A 24,707-nucleotide genomic window follows, 5' to 3' on the forward strand; every position below is an offset into this window, starting at 1 on the left:
TACGTTAGTGGTTGCTAGGTGCCTCCACTAAAAGTTGACATTTGCCAGGAACAAAGGACCTGTAAAGACGAATATTTACCAATCTGATAACATACTCATTAGAAACAATCATGTGCCATATCTCCATAAAAAGCTAATTAGCAACTCTCTTTTTCCTTTTTGGCTGCATCCATGAGGCCAACAAAAGTGAACCTGAGCCACATCAGTGACCTGAGCCACAGTAATGACACTGCCAGATCCTTAACCCCCTGGGCCACCAGGGAACTCCTACATCTCTCCTTATTTGGATCATTCATGAGATGATGAGGCAGGCAGGGGGTGGGGGATTTTGGTGTACCAATTATCAGATCTTTGCAAAAAAAAACAAAAACCTTTTGGAGTTCCTGTCGTGGTGCAGCAGAAACGAATGACTAGGAACCATGAGGTTGTGGGTTCGATCCCTGGCCTTGCTCAGTGGGTTAAGGATCCGACGTTGCTGTGATCTGTGGTGTATGTAGGTCACAGATACAGCTCGGATCTGGCATGGCTGTGGTGTAGGCTGGCGGCTACAGTTCCGATTGGATCCGTAGCCTGGGAACCTCCATATGCTGTGGGTGCGGCCCTAAAAAACACACACACACACAAACAAACAAAAAAACCTTTTATATCCTTCAATAAAAAGAATTTGAGTCTTCTCCTTTTTTTTTTGGTCTTTTTAGGGCCACATCTAAGGCATATGGAAGTCCCCAGGCTAGGGGTCGAATTGGAGCTGCAGCCCCCAGCCTACACCACAGCCACAGCAGGACAGGATCCAAGATGCGTCTGCAACCTACACCATAGCTCATGACAACACTGGATCCTTAACCCACTGAGTGAGGCCAGGGACTGAACCCACATCCTCATGGATACTAGTTGGTTGGTTACCGCTGAGTCATGACAGGAACTCCACTCTCCTTTTGTTTTTTTTGTTTTTTTTTTTGCCTTTTTTTTAGGGCCGCACCTGCAACATATAGAAGTTCCCAGGCTAGGGGTCGAATTGGAGCTGTAGCTGCCAGCCTACACCACAGCCACAGCAACGCCAGATCCAAGCCTCATCTGTGACCTACACCACAGCTCACAGCAATGCTGGACCCTTAACCCACTGAGAGAGGCCAGGGATGGAAACCACATCATCGTGGGTACCAGTTGGGTTTGTAACCTGCTGAGCCACACTGGGAACTCCCCTCTCCTTATTAAAGGTGATGTTTCCATCCAGGAGGAGTAGCAAACAGAGCTCCAACGTATATTTTCAAATATTCAGTGTCAGAGGACATCAGTGTAGAAAAGGCCTGTCTGCTACTAAACAGAACGTTGGGTCTGTGGGCTTCACAGAACCTGATGACAGCAGGGCGACGGTAGGTAATTCAGCAGCTGCTGGAGCCTCAGTCCCCAGAGATAGCATATTTGGGAAACAGAGTAACAAAGGGCTACTGTGCCTCTGCCTGAGGAGCCAATGAAGCACTGCCATCAACCTGGAAAGCTGTGCTCACGACCTACACACGGACTCTCCAGCCTTACGATGAAGCAAGTCACTAAATCAACATGTATTGCTTGGATTTTAAAAACAAAAACTAAGAAGGATGGACAGAGATTTGGGGTTCGTAGAGGCAACCTATTACCTTTAGAACGGATAAGCAAGGAGGTTCTGCTGTCTAGCACCGGAACTGTGTCCAATCGCTGGTGTTAGGACGTGATGGGAGATACTAGGTGAAAAGGAATGTAAATATATATATGCATCATATGGAAGTTCCCAGGCTACAGGTTGAATTGGAGCTGCAGCCACTACCCTACACTGCAGCCACAGCAACGCGGGATCCGAGCCACGTTTGCAGCCTACACCACCGCTCATGGCAATGCCAGATCCCTAACCCCATTGATCGAGGCCGGGATTGAACTCGCATTCTCATGGATACTAGCTGGATTTACTTCTGCTGCACCACAAATGGGAACTCCCAAATCACCTCTGCTTTAATTAAAAACAAAAACAACAACAAGAAAGACAAACTAAAAATAATAATAATAATAAAACAAAACCTAGTAACTGCTCATTTCCAACTGGTAAAGAGTCGACTCAATCAAGTACCGGGCTTGCTTTCCCTTCCACATCCCTGACATCTGCTAAATCGCTCCCTCTAAGAAGGAGGGAGTTCCTGGAGACCAAAGCTTTTGCACTGATGGTGGCAAGTACGACTGTTTTCTGTCCCCACAGACTCAGGTGCCCTCCATCTGGACATACCCATCTGCTCATTTTTGTTCTTAGTGAAATAAGGTTAGGAGTTCCCGTCGTGGCGCAGTGGTTAGCAAATCCAACTAGGAACAGTGACGTTGTGGGTTCGATCCCTGGCCTTGGTCCGTGGGTTAAGGATCCAGCATTGCCGTGAGCTGTGGTGTAGGTTGCAGATGTGGCTCGGATCCCGCATTGCTGTGGCTCTGGCATAGGCTGGCGGCTATGGTTCTGATTCAACTCCTAGCCTGGGAACCTCCATGTGCCACGAGAGCAGTCCAAGGAATGGCAAGGAAAAAAAAAGAAAGAAAGAAAGAAATAAGGTTACTCATTCATGAGGCTGGTTTACCAGAGCTGGAAAGAAACTTATTTCCACGTACTTGAGGGGAGAGCTTGCTATGAGAAGGGGGCTGGTTTACCAGAGCTGGAAAGAAACTTATTTCCACGTACTTGAGGGGAGCGCTTGCTATGATCGCCAGAGAAGGGTGGGAGGGTCACTTCATTCAGTGTAGACTCGGAGAAAATGATGTTCCCTCCCCTCCCCTCCAGCACTTGCATCCCCAGGCAGCCAAGGTGCCTAGGCCGGGCGGCAGCTCTTTGTGGCCAAGTTTGAGCACCACAGCCAGACGATAAGCTTCCTGAGGGCAGGGATGGTGAGGAGAGATTTAAATGAAGTTCTGTTCCGATACTCTCAACACGGGGCTCGACGAAGTGTTACCCACGGTACAGAGAGAAAGGAAAGCCTCTCCAGGGAGAAAGGGATGGTTTCCAGGCTCTTTTTTTTTTTTTTTTTTTTTTAACTGCGCCAGAAGCACATGAAAGTTCCCCGGGCCAGGAATCAAACCTGTGCCACAACAGTGACAACGTGAGATCCTTAACCCTCTTCACCACAAGGGAATTCTGACAACATTTTTACTAAGGAAGAAAGAGGTGAGAGGAAATAAAGAAAACAACAACAACAAAAACACCAAGGGAAGGGGAGGGCCAGCCACTCTGGAGGTCCTTGGCTGCTCTCCAGTAGCTAACAAAATAAATATCGACAGAAGGGCTGAACAACTGCCCTCCCCACAATTGTACTCCTTTAAGGATGTCTTCTGGCTTAAAAATTAATTTTTTCAGAACCTGTGTTAAAGCGCCAACGGCTCTAATATTCTAAAACCAAGGAGACGTCTCTTGTTAACTAACCAGAAGAAACACTTAACCTAGGCAGGTGCAAGAGGGTTTAAAAGGCAACTAGTTAGCTTGGAAAGAGAACATTTTCTACTCTCTAAGGTTTGGTCACACAACTAAAGGGAAGGAGCAATAACATTAATACATCAATGACTCTCAAAACTGCCTGCCTGCCTGATTCAGTTGCAAAAATTTTCTTTTTTTTTTTTCTTTCTAGGGCTACACCTGTGGCATATGGAAGTTCCCAGGCTAGGGGTCTAACAGGAAGTACAGCTGCTGGTCTATGCCACAGCCGCAGCAACTCGGGATCCGAGACGTGTCTGTGACCTACACTGAAGCTCGCTGCCACGCTGGATCCTTAACCCACTGAGCGAGGCCAGGGATCAAACCCTCATCCTCATGGATGCTAGTTGGGTTTGTTACCGCTGAGCCATGATGGGAACTTCTGGTTGCGAAAATTGTTTACACTCAGATTTCTAGCCTTCTATTTAAAAATTCCGTTTCCCTCAGTCTGAGGAATCAGTATCAGGTATGTCCATGCACAGGCATGGCAGAGAGCCCCTGAGATGCCTCGTTTTACTGCCCAGTATCACAGGGCTGTTATGGGCTGAACCTTTTCTCCCCAAATCCCTATGCCAAAGTCCTAATCCCCAGTACCTCACAATATGATTGTATTTGGAGGGTCTTTAGAGAGGTAAGTGAGGTTAAATGAGAGTCCCTCCCCCACCAAAAAAATGGAGTTTCTCTGTGGCTCAGCGAGTTAAGGGCCTGGCATTATCATTTCTGTGGCTGGGGTTGCTCCTGTGGCTTGGAACTTCCACATGTCTCAGGTGCACCAGGAAAAAAAAAAAAAACAAAGGTTAAATGAGGTCATTAGGGAAGATCCTCATCAATTAATACTGGTGTCCTTACAAGGAGAGGCCATGAGGACACAGGCATGAAGGCACAGGGCACAAGGCACATCTCCAGGGGAAGAGGCCTCAGGAGAAACCAAGCCTGTGGACGCTGGCATCGTCAGACTTCCAGCTTCCAGAACTGTGAGGAAACGAACTTCTGATATTTAAGCCACTCAGTCTGCAGCTTTGTTACTGCAGCCCGAGCAAACCAATACAGGTTCTTTGTCCTTTGGCACGTGGATGAAGAGGAAGCTGCCTCTGGGGTAGATTGATCAGTTCAAGGTAATTAAAACATCCAATTATATTAAAGAAATTAAAATGAGCCTTTGAATTGTTCAAGTGTGAAAACATGGTTAGTTGCCCAAGCATGGTAAAGTGAAAAAAAAAAAAATTATGTTGAGTAGAAATGAGATTACTGATGCTAATAATAATAATTACACTGTTAATACGTTTTATCCTGTGTCAAAGGACATTTACTCTTTCGGAATTACTATTATGAAAAGCAAAAATACCCCACACTTGATGATGCCGTCATTGCTTCTTTACGTGCAGATCTCCCTGTCTGTCAATCACTCAGCTCTTTTATATCTCGTACCTGTTTCTCGGGTTCATTCATTTCAGTGATCTTTAGCACATCCACAGCAGCATGGGCATGGGGACCAAGACTCAACACTCGTTTCCATCAGCAGCTCCTATAAACAAGGAGCCTGAAGGTTCTACGTGCTGATCGAAATGAGGTTTCTGGCTTTGCCATAAATTTAATGTCACCTGTTCCTGGCCTCCTGTAAAGAATGGTTTGGAACTTTTCTTTCATGGAAAGAGAAATGGACAGGATGTAGGGAAATCTGTATTGCGACCTTGGCTCTTCTGAATTTGACATTGAACGAACACTTCTGTTTGGGTTTGTTTTCCTATATACAAAAGAAGATCAATCAGCTCTAGAAATTCTAGACCTTCCAAGATGTATGACTTCACTTGCTCTAATAGTTCCCTAAAAATACATATACTGTGAAGGTCTCCCCACCAAAATCCTGCATTTTAAATGCATATGAAGAACTTCTTTGTGCATATAATTTGATTTTTTTTTTTTTGCCTTTTTGCCTTTTCTAGGGCCACACCCACATCATATGGAGCTTCCCGGGCTAGAGGTCTAATTGGAGCTACAGCTGCTGGCCTACGCCACAGCCACAGCAATGCAGGATCCAAGCCTCGTCTGCGACCTATACCACAGCTCATGGCAACTAGGGATCCTTAACCCACTTCGCAATGCCAGGGATTGAACCTGCGTCCTCTTGGATGCTAGTCAGATTCGTTTCTGCTGAGCCACGACGGGTACTCCATGTTGATTTTCCTTTTACATGTTTGAAGGTAATCACAGTATCTTTAAGCCAGGCATTATCATTAGTCTGATGTTAACATTTCAACACAAATGATAAGAAGCTGCGATTGCAGCATGTATCCCCAATACCTTGACCATAGTGTGTTTAAGTTGGAAGGAATCAAAGCCTGACGCAAGAAAACAGCTGCAACTTGAGCACAATGCAGGACCATTGATTGTTTTTTTTTCCAAAGAGGAGATATTTGTATGATTCTAACAGCAAGCAAGATTTCTGTCATAGTCTTCAACACCCACTTGCAAACATACAGCCACGTTTACCTACCTCCACCACACCGTGATGGATAGATGTGTACTGTTTCTTCTTCAGCATCACTAAGGTGATGACAATCACGGTTGCTATGACAACACCACCCACCATGAGTCCAATGATGGCACCTTTGTTTGAACCCACATCTTCTGCGAAGAACACCTTGAAAACAAATCAAGAAAAAGAACTGTCATTGAGAGAGGTAACTGGTGGAGGTACACAGAAAGTTTCAGGATGTTCTGTATACATGTTATAACTTTAAATGGTTGCTCACTCAATTATTTGGTGCACACTTGGGGAAAAAAACCCACCTTTTACTAAGAATGACACTTGTAGTCTATAGATTGATGTACAACCGTGGTTTCCCCGGTTCTAGAAAGTCTACCTCCTCTCCACATTTCTCCAAAGGCAAAACAGAAAGCCTGCAGGGAGTTGGAACCTTTTGACAGGTAGAACATTCTGTCAGAGGGAACGACACTTCTTGGATCTATCAAAGGCTGGAAAGGCATGGATTGTGATTATGAAAGGAGGTCATCAGTATTTTCCAAGTCACTGCTATGCCTTAGGTGCTTTTCAAGCCCAGAGGGACATTTTTTTTCTTTCTTCTTTTAGGGCCAAACCTGTGGAATATGGAAGTTCTGAGGCTAGGGGGTTGAATCAGAGCTGCAGCTGCTGGCCTACGCCACAGCTGCAGCAACACCAGATCCAAGTCGAATCTGCGTCCTAGGCTGCAGCTCGTGGCAACGCTGGATCCTTAACCTACTGAGTGAGGCCAGGGATTGAACTGGCATCCTCATGGATACTAGTGGGGTTCATAACCTGCTGAGCCACAATGGGAACTCCCCTAGAGGGACATTTTTAATACACAAGAACAAGCACTTTGAAACAAAGAAGTTAAAACAGAAGGAAAAAGGCATCTTGCTACCTACTTTCAGCCACAATAATTCAACAAGACACTAATTAACCTTGAGAAGCATAATGCTTAATAAGGCATGTATTTCAAAGAGAAGGAGTAGGCAACAAGATAAGAATTTGAATAGCCACACATTAACACACACTTTCTTACTACTTTGTCTCTGGAAACCCAAGTAAAAATGATGTTTTACTCTTGCTGTTTATTGGGGTTACATAAAAAGAATGTGGAGAACACTGTAAAGAAAGTCATTCAGTGATAAAATTAGTACACTACATTCTCTCATACTGTTTACAGAAGCAAGTCTGTCTGTCTGTCTGTCTTTCTCTTTCTTTCCTTCTTTCCTTTTCTTTTTACGGCTGCACCTGCGGCACATGGAAGTTTCCCGGCTAGGGGTCGAATCTGAGCTGCATCTACCCCGAGGCTTGAGGCAACAGGGTATCCTTAACCCACTGAGTGAGACCAGGGATTGACCCTGCATCCTTACAGATACCGTGTTGGCCTCTTAGCTGCTGAGCCACAACAGGAACTCCTTATTTTTTGACTTTATCTACTCCAATGGAATTATGAAAGTGCACGGCAACTTTTATCATCTTGTTATGTAAGGAGATGATCTTATTCCAGGTCATCTGGCCCAAGAACTACTGAATATCTACCACCTTCGTGATACAAATTCATAAACATAGCTCCCTCAATAATTCTTTTAATATAATCTCAAGATAGTAAAATGACCGACTGTCACAGCTAGAACCAACATCCTAAGCAATCTGAAGGGCAATATGAAATACAGCAAATAAAGCAGGTTTCTGAAGCAGTTTTACTCATTGTATATCTGCCACAAAATTAGCAACTGTTCATAATTATTTCCCTTTCTCAACAAATACGCTAGTTCAACATATTTATAAAAAGCACATCATTAATTAGCTAATGGTACAAGTGTGAGATAATCAGAAATGAATACAAGTCTGGACATCTTCCTATGTCTTGAAAAAAATACTGTAATTTTTGTAATATTCATTGAACTAATTATAGTACATTATCTTATCAACTAGTTCAGTAGAGGCAGCTGATTCTCTTAATTGCTGCCGCTGCCATTAGTCACTGTCGCATTATAAGAGTGTAATTGCAGAGATGGGCTTTTATGACACAGGAACCAGAAAACGCAAATCCATGCATTAATCTGTTCTCTGTCCCACCAGCTCCCAACTCATCAGCAGATTCCCCAGATTTTTATTAACCTCTTCAGCATCAGTCAGATCAAGAGTGCCCCTGATTCTATAATAATTGATGATGAATTAACCTGCCAATGGAAACCAAGTTTCAAAAAGCTCCCTGTAGGAATTCCCGTTGTGGTTCAGCGGTAAGAAACCCAACTAGGATCCATGAGAATGTGGGTTCGATCCTTGGCCTTGCTCAGTGGGATAAGGATCCGGCATTGCCATGAGCTGTGGTGTAGGTCTCAGATATGGCTCAGATCTTGCCTTGCTGTGGCTGTGGTGTAGGCTGGCAGCTGCAGGTCCGATTTGATCCCTAGACTGGAAACTTCCAAATGCCTCAAGTGCAGCTCTAAAAATCAAAAAAAAAAAAAAAAAAAAAAGCCCCCTGTGTTTTACCAAAAGATTAAAAGGAGTTGAAATCTGAATTTGAATCTCAAATCAGTTTTGAATGTGTGCCAGTGGTTTAGAGTGAAAAAAGCTATACCCTCTCCTTTATAGGCATTTCTTCTGGAGTTTAGTACTTGGGTTTGTAAATGTTATTTATGAACATTGGAGAGTTTTCCTTTGAAAGGGAGAAACATATACCCACACAAAGAAGGAGCCCGAAAGAGTCTGTCTCAAGTATTATTTTGCTTTCAGAATTTGATTGCCATTTTTGTTTACTACTGAATATGCAATAAAATTGTCTATTAATTTAAGCCACTTTCTGGGCTTACTCTTAAGATGGAAGGAACCCTATCATGATGCAGGGTTGATTGACTGGTCTGAAGCTTCTGAAAGAGAATTTTATGTAACTACTGCAGCTCCCTTAAAGGAGATGGGGGCTTTTTATTTACTCCAGTTTTAACATTTGGGGGGGGGGGAGTTTTTGTCTGAAAAAGAAGCTGCTTTGTTTCTTGCCCAAGCTTTTGGTTGAATATCACTGCTGGGAATATGGAATCATCTAGCTCAGAAGAGTCCCAAACATGCCAGCCCTTCCCCCCGGGAGAATTTAAAACGTGGGGAGGGGACAGGAAGGCATGAGGGAGAGACAAGGAGCCCAGGGGCAGAGTTACAAAAGTGCAATTAAGCCAAAGGCCATGAACGCTGCTCTGCGAACCCAAGTAGTTTGGCTGTGTTTATTTGAAATTTTGATCATTCACCTAAACCTATAATAAGCCCGATTTCCTAGAAAACACACTGGAAGCCAATTAAAACGGTTGCTAGAGTACAAATTAATTCCACTTGAAGCCCTGTGTGGCCTTACGATATTAAGAGTCTCTTTTTCTTTTCTTCATGTTTTCATGAGGATCCTACGGGCCCGTGTTTTCTTTTTTGTTTTAATCTCATCCCTAATTGGATTTCTAACCCAATAGGAACAGGAGTCCTTTGGCAAGACAGACAGACAGGGAGAGGCAGATTCTGTCACATACCAGTTTTTGGTGATGAACTTCATAGCCCGAATCGTGTCGGAACTCCGCATCCATCTTCACTTCAGAGATCTCTTCCGTCTTGATGTTGGTCAACCCGGAACCTGTGTGACACCATAAGTGTTACACCACAGTCCAAACATGCAGGACGGTCCATTTGTGTCATCTACACACAATAACATCACCACAGAAAGCCTACCAGAAACCTCCTTCCGGGCCTGAAGTTAGAGGAAAAATAGACTGGTGACTTTCTTCAAGAAAAACGACACCCTGTATTTAAATCCTTAACCACTGCCTATTTTAAACCAAGAAGAAATTAAAGATGAAAGAAATCTGAACTTCAGCCTTCTACTGCCTTTACACGCATGCTATAATTTTTTTTTTTTTAAAAGTTAAATGCTAGTTGGGAGGCTGGCAATGATTTGTTCCTAGAATATGCTGGCTTGGTTTGGGGCCTTACTGTTTAGCCTATTATATGTCTTTTTCCATGTGCTCTCATTCCTTCAGAAAAAAAATAATGAAAGGCTTTAAAAATGAGCATTAATTACCTAGCAGAAGAAAACAGCTACTTTGGGACTGTGTTCCAATTACGAATAAATTATGTTCATGTATCTATGCAGTGAAGCACTGTACAAATCATGTCATTTATTTAGTTAAGTGATTCAGTTACAGATACAGAATGTAAGTGGTTCATCTGTTGAACAGAAGAGCTTCAGTACATAATTTTTGAAAATGCTTCTGTGGGACTCACAGACTTTCTAACTTACTAACTTTTTTCCCTCTATAAATTGCTGTAATATCCTTATAGCACATAGAACTGTTATAATGAATTCCATTTTTCAGATAATAATTTGAAGCTTAAAACCAAAATGCAAAGTAATGTTGAGAACAGAAAGTGAAAGTTAAGAAGGGTAAACATCTTTTTCCAGGTCACAGTATTTACATATCAAAAATCAGCATTTTAGGATGAGAAAGCCTTTTAAAATCATTTCTTCTCTGGTGTTCCCATCCAGAGGCAAATTCAGTTCGACCTGAAGAGAGGAATATATCAGTTTGCCTCTGTTTTGGGACAGCTTTGCCTACTAGAATGGCTTTTCTTACATTAAGCCAAATCAGTTTCCTTCTAAATTCTAATTTTTGACAGTTCAACACGGAGCAAACCTACATATCACCTTCCTTACCCGTAGCCTTGAACAGATCAAATGCCCAAGGAAAGGCATCGGGTACCTGCTAATTCTTCTCTTACTTGGGCTACATGTTACAAAGCTCCTTCAACTCTCTTGGGACCTCATTTCTTGCATTTGGTCCGATCATTCTTACAGTCCTGCCTATAAGGTGCTGTGAAATTTGTCACACATCTTGCCAAAACCGAAAAGCAATGTCCACAGCCTGTGACATGCTAGTCTAACAGTACAGCCTAGACAAAAAGAGGATAATTTTGAGAAGACTCAGGGAACACACGGCTGCTTGGGACAGAGCAGGGATTCCTCAGCCAACTGCTCAAAAAACTTTCAGGTAATAACCTATCCAAAAACAGACCCAAGATCAATGTCAGTCTCCACGTGGCTTGTAGACTGTGATGCTATTTCTCTTTCTCTTCTGAGAACTACATTTTTTTCCTTCCTTCCTTCCTTCCTTCCATCTTCTTAGGGCTGCACCTGAAGCATATGGAAGTTCCCAGGCTAGGGGTGGAATCAGAGCTGCAACTGCCAGCCTACACCACAGCCACAGCAATGCCAGATCTTTAGATGAGGCCAGGGATCGAACCCGCATCCTCATGGATACTAGTCCGGTTCATTACCGCTGAGCCACAACGGGAATTCCAGAACTACGTTTTCTTATCACTCACTTCCCAGTGCTTCACAGTCCTCAAAGGTCATGGAGAGAGGCCCTATAATCTCACCCTCAAGGTCTCTGAGCCCACGATTTGGGTCATAGAGACTTGAACTTGCAGAGAGAAGTGTAGCAGTTTTAAAATATATCCACACGTTTGTAGCTACTCCTCCCTTCAAGATGTGGGACTTCATTCCCTTCCCTTGGCCGCAGACTGGGATATAGGGACCTGCCTCTAATGAACAGAATATGGCAAAACTGATGGTATATGATTTCTGAGGCTGGGTCCTAAAAGGCAGCTTTCTTCATGGTCTCTCTCTTGGAATCAGCTTGTCTAGGGAAAGCCAGCTAGCTGTCAAGCTGTGAGGACCCTCAAGCAGTCCTATAAAAAGGTTCACGTGGTGAGGAACTGAGGTCTCCTGCCAGCAGCCATCTGCGCAAGCCATCTTGGAAAAGGACCCACCAGCCCCAGCCAAACTTGAAGTCCTCAGATGATTGCAGCTTTGGCAGATGTCTTGATTGCAACCTCCTGAGAGCTGCTGAGCCCGAAGCACCAGCTAAACCATGTTTGAAAGCCTTGGCATTACAGTAATAATAAGAATTTAAATGTCTGTGGGTTTAAGTTGTTAAGTTATGGGGCTATTTATTACATAGCAATAGATAACTAATACAAGGGACTAGTGCTTTTTTTTCTCATCCTGATCTATTTGGGCTTCATACGCCTTCAACAAAAGATCATTCTCTTTAATATACACATGCAAGACAGAAGCACATCAAAGTGGGACAGTTTCCTTTCCCCCTTTTAACTGGTCTTCTCACTGGGCTGTCCCCAAACCCATCCCAAAAGCTGTAGGATTCTCTATCCTTATTTATTTTCTTGCTTCAAAATTATTAGAATTTTCTCCTAAGTTTCACTTCATTCTGGAGACCTCGAATCTTCCAGACACAAATTTTTATCGGGCTGTGACACTACTGCTCTTTTATTTTTTACAAGTTGTATATTTTTATCTTTCTACAAACTCTTTTAAATCTGAGGTCCTTGTAGACCAGAGTGATTTCTTTATATCTTACCCTTTTCCTGTCATTAGGATCTAACCATGCAATACTTAAAATTACGTTTCGGAGATTGTTAAGAAAGCTCTCTTGAATGGTCCTTCCTTTTAAATTTATGGGACCAAATAATTATATTTTAAAAAGGTAAAGAATGAGTTCTCAACTAAAAATTTAAGAAACTCACCCTCTTTCCAAAAGGATTTGAAGAGTACATTTGACAGTCAAAAAAATTTCAGATTCACGTAGCAAGTCAGAACAATAGATTATTAATTATAGCTCAAAGGTTTGCAAAACTCTCAACAGAAAGAGCTCTTATTGGTTCATAGTTTGTTTTTGTACAGCAGGTAAAGTTACTCACTGAAAAGTCTTTCTATACATTAAGCAAATCTCATTAAAAGAGGAAAAAAATGAATAAGCTTGCAACAGGGAAATGCTGATAATAAGCTGATACTGCATAAATAACATGCGATGAGAAGATTTACATAATTGCAACTTTAAACGAATTGTTTGTTCACAGGTTTACCAGATGTGTTTTCTGAATTGTGTTGATTCCATTCTAAACTCTGGTGTGACTCTAGTTCTCTAAGTCATGGTGAATGGGAAGAGCCTGCGGTTCATTTGAAGAAGGGAAGCATACCTTCAGGAAACCTTTCACGAAGGATCTGGTTTCCTTTATTAGGACTGGAGAAGGGTGGTTAAATTATAGTGGAAAGGGTAAGCTTTCTACCCTGTGAAAAACCTGCTTATGTACAGACATATTCCAGACTTTTGCGAGTTTAGTTTCAGACCATTGCAATAAAGTGACAGTGCAATAGAGCGAGTCAGATACTTTTTTTGGTCTCCCTGTGCACATGGAATTTACATTTGCACTATACTGTAGTATATATCTAAAAAACAATATATGTACCTTAGTTAAAAATGCTTTGTTGCCAAAAAATGCTACCATCTAAACCTTCAGCAAGTCATAATCTTTTTATAAGAGTAACATCAAAAGATCACAGATCACCATAACGTAATAATAAAGAAGTCTGAAATAATTTGAGAATTACCAAAACGTGACACAGAGACATGACGAGAGAAAATGCTGTTGGAAAAATGGTGCCTATAGACTCATCTCATGGTTTCCACAAACCTTCAATGTGTAAAACACACAACTATCTGTGAAGCACAATAAAGTGAGGTATGCTTGTATTTTTCTTTATTCTGGTCAAATGGTGTAACCTGTCATTTGGCATCTATTTCTCTTTGGACATAAGCCTAGGGGAGTAGCTGTGATGGCCACCATCCCCAGAAATCACCAGTGTTCCGCCTCACTCTACATTCTGGAAGTTCCTATGCCCTGGTGTTTCAGATATGAAAGTCAAGGAGAATTCATTCTTCTCAGACATGATTATATAAAAGCCCTTTCTTTATACTGGTTTCTGAGTGACAACAGTGATTATTCAAAAAACAAGGCCATCAGCTGAATGACATGTTGGTAAGACAATCCTGGAGAGGGTTTCAAAATTTGGAAAATCTAACAAGATCAGGTTCAGCACATTGGATTGAAGCGTGTGCTCTCATGAAGTGTGACTATGAAGAAGCAAAATGAATGCTAGGAAAACATAGGGGGGTGTGTGGTCCAAATGCTGAAGAGACTCACTACAAGCACAAAAATAGAGAGCACACGTTATGTCTTAATACACATCCAGCAAATGGAGCTATTCGTTGACATACCTTGGCTAGTATCTTCCTCACGTCTTCTCTGAGCATTCTTTCCCATTCTGAGCCTCTCCTATTGGGTGAACCCAAGGTTCAACAATAGCATAAGAAAGAAAGCTTGGCTCAGGCTACTCTCTTATTTGTATGGAACAGTTCCCCTCTCCTATTGGGTGAACCCAAGGTTCAACAATAGCATAAGAAAGAAAGCTTGGCTCAGGCTACTCTCTTATTTGTATGGAACTGTTCCCCTCTTCCCTGTCAATGGATGTGCCTAAAACCTTTCAAAATGGATCTTGAAGCTCATCTCCAGCAAGCAGCCTGATGAATGCACCCCTTGGTTACTGCTCTATCTGCTCACATCACAAACAAATATCAACATTTTACATTGCTCTGAATTTCCCTGCCTTTTTTGGGGGGGGCACACTCATGGCATATGGAGGTTCCCAGGCTAGGGGTCCATTCGGAGCTACAGCTGCTGGCCTACGCCACAGTCATAGCAATGCCAGATCCTTAACCCACTGAGCGAGGCCAGGGATGGAACTCACAACCTCATGGTTCCTAGTCGGATTTGTTTCCACTGCACCACGAAGGGAACTCCTCCCTGCTTTTCTAATTCCATCTCATCTTCCTAAATACACCAATTGTGGTCCACAAAAGCAGGGACTTTATTACTTAATTTCTTTCAACCTCCAAAACAGCTGGAAGATTTTATGAGATATTGTTATTGTTACAAAAAAGACTTTAGAAAAGGCTTCTTCCCACCTATATGTTACCTCTAACTATTCTGTAGGTCTTCCCTTAAAACAAATTATTTTTGTTTAAGAAGGTGTGGAAAAGACCTTTTCCTATTAGATGTTTTTTAAAAAAATCAACTTAATTGCTATTACCTCTTCCTGGGTATTTCAGTAGGAGCATAATGGCCCAGTGTGCCAATATAGAGCTAATAAAATTAGTTGAATGAGTGCTTCTTCTTCTTTTTTTTTTTGGCCATGCCTGTGGCATGTGAAAGTTCCCCAGCCAGGGACTGAAGTTGCCCCATAGCTATAACCGGAGCCACAGCAGTGACAATGCTGGATCTTTAACCCGCTGAGCCATGTGGGAATTCTGAATGAGTGCTTCTGATTCACATTTTATACTTGAAGATGAAGAGCATCTTTAAAAATAAAGTAGGAAGCGCCATGAACCGAAAGCCCAAGGCAAAGGACCAAACTGAGCTGGTCTTGGTTGCAATGAAAATGGAACTGACCCTCAGCCTTGGGCTCCACCATGGCTGAACAGGCTGGGGATGTGTCAACTGCTGGTTCCTTGAAATTCTCTTGTGTGACACTGGCAATAAGGCAGACATTAGGAGAGTTGAAACAGTGTCTGACTTACTATAATTTAAGTTCCTCTGAAAAGCCCTACAGAAAGAGATTCATAAAATCAAGGAGATTGGCTGTCAAGATGTGTCACTCCACTGTCCCTGCTGCCCTGTTAATTATAGCACAGAGGCATGAAGATGCCACAAGACAGACTCTGAATTTCCCATCAGTGATTGTGGTTGGAGGCAGGTGTAGGCAGAGAGCCTGTGCTGGCAGAAAGGGGCAGGGTCTGCTCTTGGCATTGTATCTGAGCCAGGGAGCAAAGGTTGACCTCCACGTGTTAACCTCTTCAAATGAGGTTAACGCCCTGTTCCCAGGGATTACTGCAAGGGACAGAAGGAAACAAATATAAGTAGGTTTGCACTGTTGGGAGTAAAATCTCCCCAGAATACATAGATTTGTTAATTCAGCCATTTTTTTTTTTTTTTTAAACATAGTGTTAAATGTCAATTATACACCAATTCATTCATTTATTTTTTCTTTTTGGTGGCCCTGAGGCATATGGAATTCCCGGGCCTGGGATCAGATCCCAGCCGCAGTTGCGACCTAGGCCACAGCTGCAGCAACACTGTGCTGGGCTGGGGGTCGAACCTGGGTCCTGGCACTGCAGAGATGCCACTCATCCTGTTGTGCCACAGCAGGAACTCCATTTTGATTCGCTGAAAGCAATGGGTCCTATTAGTTGGTCGAGGTTGTACATGGGGTCAGCACCAGGCATGTGCTTCTGGTGTGTGTGACATCATGCTTAAAACTAAGTTAGAGACATAGGCTCAATACAGAACAAAGGTGAAAAATGCGTTTCTTCTTGCTTGGGAACGACAAAAAAAAAAGTGTCCACGTCAGTGTTCATGGGCATTTTAAATAGTATAAAAAATAAAGGGCTTGTATGGAAAATTAGGCACGTACATCTGTTTTGCTTCAGCCACTCATCAAGAGTAAGTATATACAACCCACCAAAGATCAAGTGGTACTGTTTCTGAGCTCTAGAGATATTCCAATGCTGATAGCTTTAGGAAGTTGTGTCTAGTTGAGGAAGCTACTGAAGTTTGAGCCTGGTTCAGTCAGAAAGGACCATCCAGACACCAATCAAGAAAGGAAGGGTGAGATGTTCAGAGCAGTGATCATGCGGCCAGAATCTGCATCTGTACAGGTCTCCAGTTTTGAGGACAGACAGGCTGCATAGAACCCTCTCCATTAAAACAAACAAACAAACAAACAAACAAAACAAACAAAAAAATGCTCAAAGTTGGAAGGGCTCTCTTTTATGATTGCAAAAGGAATGCTCAGAAAAAAAAAAAAAGAAACAAACAAACAAGCCAACAAACCAGATCGCCTAATGAGGAACTTGAGAAGCGAAGTGTCAAGAAAAGCAAAGGGGACTTGAAAAAAGTTTGATTTCCACCGTCATTTCAGATCCTATTGCTCCATATTTGCAATTCAGAGAGGCTGAATTGCAAGAAAGGGGCTGTGTCTGCGCAAGCGCGACATGCTGCGGAGGGGCGGTGGGTTGGGTAACCCGGTTATACCTGGTCGAGTGGTCAGTCCTCGGTCGGCTGCAGGGCGGGCGTCAACAGGCTCAACTGGGCGCAGGAAGCAAGATACACGGAAAGCAAACAAGACAAATCGAGATGGTAAGTCGTGGCTCCTGAACACAGCGCAGGGCAAAGCATGTGCAATACACAAGTTATTAAAAAAGGTGCAGCTAGAAAAGAACCACAGTGAGTTAATCCGGAGCATCAAGGATGGGAGGGGTACCACTTCAAAAAGCTTATCTTTATTGATGTGCCAATCCCACTCCTTAGTTTTCTCTTGAAAGCACTCACCAGCATACTCGGCAACATCAAAGAAGAGGGGCAGGGGAGTGTGGGTTTTCCTCTCAGCGAGTTTAGAGAGAGTTTCCTGGCTTTTGATTAGAAATAAAATACGTTATACCCAACCCAGTGGAAAATCTTAAAGATATCTCCTTTTACAACTGTACAATCTTATCTTATTTTGCAGTTAACTAACTACAAAAGGACACGGTTAAACCCCAAGGGAAATGCAAATAGGAATTTATCGTGAGAGAAGAGTTTCACCACATAATCTGCCATTTAGCGAATCAAATGTGTTCCTGGTTTGAGGGTAGACGAGGTAAACCAGAGAGTTTCTTCCCCTCGCTGTATGTTTCAAAGCTGGTTTCTATTTAATAGGTGACGTACAGTTGAAATGTGTGAAGTGGGAATACTTCTTTTCATATTTGTCGACTTTCACCATTCTTCCAGTGAGCATGCTGGGTGTGACCCAAAGAAAACATTGCAGGCAGCACAACAGTGCCAGTGTTGTTTACCATGAGCTGGTATTTCCAAAGTGCTTTTGATTCGCAGCAGACATTAACTTGAACTTACCCTGGTCTTAGAAGAAACAGGCAAGGGAGAGAAACAAAGCTTTTAGGATTAATAATGGACAAGGGGCCAGTGAAGCCAGGAGGAAGGGATAAAGCCTCTTGGGTAAGAGAAAGTGAGCAGAGGTGTCCACAGTAAGAGAAGGTGTGCCTGATGGGATAACACTTGGGTCAGCAATTTCATTACAGACCATGCAGCTTTCTGGTGCACACAGCCCAGGCATAATGCAAATCCAAAGATGGGATTATAAGCCCAAATTGATTTTGAATGCCACACGCTGGCAGGAACAGTGAGGGAGAAGAAAGGGGCAGCAAGCCAAGTCTTTAAAATATGAGAAAATAATGTTTCTGGGAATACCATGGCCTTTCTTTTTCTTTTTTCTTTTTGTCTTTTTAGGGCTGCACCCATGGCATATGGAGGTTCCCAGGCTAGGGGTCGAATCGGAGCTGTAGCTGCTGGCCTGTGCCACAGCCACAGCAACAGGGATCTGAGCTGCGTCTGCGACCTACACCACAGCTCATGGCAACACCAGATCCTTAACTGACTGAGCAAGGCCAGGGATCGAGCCTGTGTCCTCGTGGATGCTAGTCAGATTCGTTTCCTCTGCGCCATGATGGGAACTCCTACCAGGGCATTTGGATGCATCAAAAGAGAAAGGTGGTTTGGTCCTTTATCATGAAGAGGAGAAGGTAGGGCAGAGGCATATAAATCCAACATTTATAATTCAAGCGACTTTGGGCCAATGACCGTGTCTAAGGCTGTTTCTTCATAATTAAAGTAGAAGTAATATTAGCTATGTTCTAATTGGGGGGAGGGGGCATGCCCATAGCATGCAGAAATTCCCTGGTCAGGGATCGAACCTGCACCACATCAGTGACAGCCATAGATCCTTAACCACCAGGGGACTCTGTTATCTTCTCAGGTTAATGAGGAACAAAAAAATGTTTAACTCCATTTCAAAACTCTCAAAAACTATAAAATTGCACTTATTAAATAGCCTATGCGTGAAATATTCTCTAACAACTACTGTGAAGGTGACTAATTTCTGGTACTCTATTCATGTAGCAGATTAAAACGCACTTCTTCTTGCAACCCCCAGATAGATCTGAACAAAAGTGCTTCTCCAAATTTCATTTTTTCCCCATCTGCAGCCATGTATAGTGAGGGATTAACCCTTGTAAAATGTGTTAACCGGAGAATTATCGTACTTGGAGAACTTCCTGATGACAAGTGCCCCAAATAGTGCTTCAGCCGAAGGTAAGAATGAACCAAAGCAAATTCACAGAGCAAAAGAAGTAACTTTAAGGGGTCACCTGCATCAGTAATTAAATCATTAGAAACTGTATTCAACCCTGGGGAAAGCAGTTGAGTCTGAGATTTAATTTCAGGCTGAAGCCTCAGTGGTCCATCTCAGCATCCATTTTAATGCAAACACTTATTTTCTCTGAGCTCTTGGGCAAACCACATTCTTGCTGAACCTCAGTTTTGTCACAAGGAAGCTGGGTTTTTCTTGGGCTCAAATGTTCACACATATGTCTTACAAATAATAAAGCCCTGTTTCGTAATTACTCAAGGAAATATCTAAAAGCATCAAATATGCACAGAAAAAAGTCTGAAAGGGGAATTTCCGTCGTGCCTCAGCAGAAATGAATCTGACTAGCATTTATGAGGACAAAGGTTTGATCCCTGGCCTTGCTCAGTGGGATGAGGATGCGGCATTGCCATGGGCGGTGGCGTAGGCCAGCAGCTACAGCTCCGATTGGACTCCTATCCTGGGAACCTCCATATGCCCTGGGTGTGGCCCTAAAAAGACCAAAAAAAAAAAAAAGGCCTGAAAGACAGGACCACAAAAAGCTATCATTAGTTTATTCCGGGTGAGGAAATCATTCCTATAAATTTCTCTGCCTTTTTGCTTCAAGCTGCATGTATTATTTAAAAACAGTAATCAAGTTTTTCCTATGTTTTAGGATGGTAAACAATAATAGTTTTAGGGACTTCAAATTTAGTCTGCTTTAACTGTGTGAGGCTGATTTATGCATGAATTAATCTTCAAAAAATAATTAATTTTGTGTTTAGTGATCAGACATTAATGTTTTGTAAAAAGATAATTACGACAGGACTGCAAAAAAAGAAGGTATATTGACAAGACAAAATAATGAATTCTTTCTCAATCCAAAGTAAATACTTTCTAATTTTTCTTTTTTTACTCTCTAATTTTTCAAATGAACCGTCACACACCGAAACAGAAAGTGCTTCAAAATGCTGCTCAAAACATGCTACGTTGACTGCTTAGTAAATTCGACATAGGTAACATCATCTCAAAGAGTTAAAATAAAACAATTCAGAAATGTGTCTTGCACTGCCTTCAGCTGCTATGAATCAAACAGTCCCCAGATAAAAAGAGAGAAACAAAATGATGGAAACTCTAGGACTTCTGAGTTTGTTAGCTCTGGCCTTCTTTGTAATAAACCAGTTCTTAGCTAGCTGGTGCCCAGCACAACCTCCCCTCCTCACCAGGCCTAAGGTGATGGAGGAATCAGCAGGAAACCAGCATTACACATAGATAAGAGGGGCCCGAAAAGGACTGGCTTGCAGCTTTGAACAGCACTTTATCTCAGTTTCTCCATTTGTCCATTGCTGCTCTATGGCCAGGTGAAAATGTGTTAAGAGGGCAGCTTTACAATGCAGTTACACACATATAGTCTTACAAGACCTGTTGTGCCGTGTGAAGAATATTTTAGTATCTTATGCATGTATTTTACACAGACAACTGACTGCTGGCCACAAAGACTTTCTGGTGGCCAGGGCATTCCTATTGATCTTCTGGCTGGTCTGCTCAGAGGCAGTCATGAAAATGCAGAACAAACACAAATGCTATCAACACAAAAGCTTCCAGCCAGATGGTTTCAAGATCCATGAGAACAATTGTTTTATAAACAACAGCTTCACTTCGGTTTAGCCATTTCGGTTTTGTGGCTCAGAAAAACTACAGAATAAAAATTCCTGAAGGCAAATCGCAGCTGGTCAAAGAGCCTAAGATATTGGAAAACTGTGTTTGTGATACAGTTATTTTTTTCAATATAAATTCAAAGAATGCCTGGGTGTCTGACCCTCTCTGTGGACTTAACTGATTGTTCTTGAGGAAAACAACATGTTTTTGGTAAGCTTTTGAAGCTCCGATGATGATAAGGACTGCGTGAACAATGAAAGGAAATCCTTCGAAAATTTTAGCTATTTTCAATAGCTCTGTGTGCGGAGCCCATGTCAGTAAGATTAACAGCGAACAGGGCTCTGGGGAGAGGGAACAGAGGGAGGTGGGAAGAAAGGGTAAGATTTTAGGGCTATTATATGGTTTGTTATATTCATTAATTTTAAGGATATACTATTGGGGTCATTGAGACAAGCTGGTTGAACCTCTCTAATAAGATCCCGATTCTTTAAAAAAAAAAACCAAAAAACAAAAAACGGGCTACCACGGAACACTTACTATATACTAGGCACACTGCTAAGAGTTTTTCATACCATCTCATTTAAAGCTCACAGCCTATCTTGGAATTAGCAATTATTATCAACTTTATTATACAGACTAGGAAATAGAGAGGCTCTGTGACTTGCCCCAAATCACAGAGCAATGCTGGAATTTAAACTCTGACCCACATCATTCTGCAGTGTGGGATGGTGGGGAATGTGGAGCTGGTTTTGGTTGTCACTATGACTGGAGGATGGAGAATACTATTGGCTTTTAGCGGATGGGGACCAGGGATGCTAGATGGCAGGCACAGGCAATCCCACACAAATAAAAACTGTCCTGCATCCTACACAGCTTCTTCCAAAATTCCTGCTGGACATTTATGTATTGATGATTATGAGAGGCCAAACCCTACCTCAGCTTTGTATATAAACACAAAGCATTTCTGCACCAAGTTCTTAGTGTAACCTGGATCCTCCTGGAGCTCACCATAGGATAAAATGTAGGAAGAAAAACTTGAATTCAGGGCCTCCGTATCAGTATCAGTCTGCATCAGTATTTGTCATCTCCCTAAGGGGCCAAACACCTGACTGCTACTGTTTCCACTGGCAGTCAAGTTGGAACACTAAACATGTTGAAACACTTACTATAAATTTTATCCATTATATTGACTTCTCCTATGAACTTTGTCAATTGGTTTTAAGATGCAGTGTTAAGGAGACTTTTCAAAACAAACTTTTGTAAGCAAAGTGTTAGTTGGATAAAATGGTGAAAAGCTAGAACTCAAGATCTGAGACCTTAAATATTGCCTCCAATACTGTTAGGTAAGAGTTTGCTGTTTATCAGCAACATCTCTATTTAATAAGAATAACGCTGAGGCAGTGTAAAAACTGTATCTTGGTCAGGAATCCAGAGGCACTCAATCAAGGACTTTGCCCAACTGGGCATCGATCTTGGCAATAACCAAGAGCCCTGGGGTGCGTGCATGTGCGTGTGCGTGTCCATGCGTGCAACTAGCCTGTAGATTGTCTCTCAGGACCAGTGCTACACAGGCCACTCTCCCACTCTTGGAGTCCACTTCGGAGCAGAGGTGTTTAGGCCATTGCTGTTTTGGGGTATCTCCAAACTGTTTTTGGTCTTGAACTTCCAAAAACTGATCACTTCGGGGAACCCAGAATAGTTAATCCAGTTTTCTTTCTTTAGTGACAGCATTTCATTCAAAAAAATTTTGGGGGGGGCCTTGCCCAAGGCACGAGTAAGTTCCCAGGCTAGGGGTTGAACCCATGCCACCATAGTGACTATGCTGGATCCATAACCCGGTCAGCCTCATGGGAAATTCCAGGTTTATTTCTTTGGATTATTTGCTATAGAAGGAAAAAAAAAAATCACAGCTAGCTTCCTAACATGGACCAACATATACACTTCCTTGTTTCTTATTTGCCTTTTTATTTTTGCTTTTTAGGGCCTCACCAGAGGCATATGGAAGTTCCCAGGCTAGGGGTGGAATCAGAGCTACAGTTGCCAGCCTAAGCCACAGCCACAGCAACCCGGGATCCAAGCCACATCTGCAACCTATACCACAGCTCACAGCAATGCTCGATCCTTAATCCACTGAGCAAGGGGGATTGAACCTGCATCCTCATGGATCCTAGTCGGGTTTGTTAACCACTGAGCCACAAAGGGAACTCCCCTGGTTTCTTATTTGACTGGGGGGAATTGTTAAGGGCAAGAGAACAGGAAAACAGTGGAAGTGCTGATGATGGCATCAGGGTTTGGATTTCAGGAAGCTGCTTTAGTGACATGAAGTAATTTCTTTCTATATTTCTATATAAAAGGAACAATCAGTATTTCTTCCATTTTTTCCCTAAAAAACAGATCAATTTGGCTACTATTTAAACATAAGCAGCATGTTTAAATAGAATGCATAGAATTTTTACTGGAGATCATATATATGCACATGAACGCTTAAAGTCAAGATGAAATGCTTGGGGCATATGAGGGCAGATTTATTTAACTGTTGCTCTCATTTATACAATTGATATGATAAATGCAAAATTAAATTTACCTCATTAAAAAACACCAAGGAAATAAGCAGGCTGATATTCATATATAAAACAGTTAAGCTCTCAATATTTGACAGAGAAAGGGAAACTTCGAAATTCAGGAACTGCAACACCTCTGGAATGATTATAATATTTTGCTATTCTCTATAGTGCTACGTGGTACTAAGCTCACTGCATTTCACTGTATTCACTGAACTGGACAAGTTAACATAAACAATGCTGGAGTATCTTTTAACTTCATTAAACTGTACAGTCCACATTTCCAAAGGAAATATTAAGTACAACAACAATCATCCATTTTAAGTGTCTGTAAATTAATTTCACTCTGCTAATTCAGCCTGTGTTGTTAGGTTTCCAAATCTCTTCCCATAGACTTTACCATAAATAAATTAGAATTTGTAGCCGCCATTATTTGCGTGTGTGTTCACACAAATGATTTAGGTAAACTCTAAAGTATATTTTATCCTACTTTTCCAAGATCAATAAATCATAGAAGACATTAAATGGGATCAATTCATTTATGGAAAAAATACATTTAAGAAACACATGAAAGGGTCTTAAATTATAAGAAACTGATAGGTGATTCTCTGTACATTATAATTTTAGAATTATACTGGGGGAGAGTTCTCAATGGCAGAGGCAATTGTTAATAAAGCTACAGTCTAATTTATGTATTTAAATTTTTTGGTAAAAAGCTAAGATTTGGACATAAATGATAGATTACACATTTAACGTTATCTGGTTAAAAAAAGGGCATCAAGGACTGCAATTTTCTACTAAACAAAGTTTGTTGGTGCGTCACCTTTTTCTCGGTCAATACAGTATCCTAAAGGAAAGGAAGAAATCGCGTGCATTCAATTTACAAGATGAGATTGGACATTTTTCACAAACAATTCTCATTAAAGACTGAATGATCAGGATTTTATGTATTTATTTATTTATTGGCCATGCCTGTGCTATGTGGAAGTTCCCTTGCTAGGGATCGAACCCTCACCACAGCAGTGATCCTAGCTGCTGCAATGACAACGGCTGGATCTTAACCCACGGTGCCGCCAGAGAACTTCAAAACTGAATGATTGGGATTTTAAATGATCAAAATGTATCTGTTAAAAAAAAATGACCCAAGTAGCATTTTACTAATAATACAATGAAATAAAGAAGTTACTCGGGTTTTTAAAAACTAAATATCCTTAAATTGTTTTCCTTTATGTAAGAATCATGTTCATAAATTGTCAAGTCTTAATTATTTTTATACCATAAACAGCACTGATGTTTGTATCTGATGTTGTTACTAAAAGGTATCTTTTCCCAAATTCATGGAACAAATTTGGGATGATCATTCATGTTATCAAA

At 41.9% G+C, this 24,707-nt stretch overlaps 1 protein-coding gene across 7 annotated transcripts in view; it reads right to left on the minus strand.

Moving 5' to 3' along the window:
- The window catches only part of APP (amyloid beta precursor protein), a 281,953-nt gene that overhangs the window by 5,626 nt on the left and 251,620 nt on the right, over positions 1 to 24,707 (minus strand). For 4 of the 7 annotated variants that reach the window (XM_047795032.1, XM_047795061.1, XM_047795050.1 and 1 more), the window contains 3 exons: positions 16,968 to 17,021; positions 9,497 to 9,597; positions 5,970 to 6,116 (listed from right to left, as the gene is read on the minus strand). In XM_047795032.1, the coding sequence (XP_047650988.1) occupies positions 5,970 to 6,116; positions 9,497 to 9,597; positions 16,968 to 17,021 (302 nt within the window). The remainder of the gene's footprint in view (positions 1 to 5,969; positions 6,117 to 9,496; positions 9,598 to 16,967; positions 17,022 to 24,707) is intronic. The other 3 variants (XM_047795068.1, XM_047795041.1, XM_047795023.1) reach the window with 1 other exon arrangement.

Source organism: Phacochoerus africanus, chromosome 1, assembly GCF_016906955.1.
Source record: "Phacochoerus africanus isolate WHEZ1 chromosome 1, ROS_Pafr_v1, whole genome shotgun sequence".
NCBI lineage: Eukaryota > Metazoa > Chordata > Mammalia > Artiodactyla > Suidae > Phacochoerus > Phacochoerus africanus.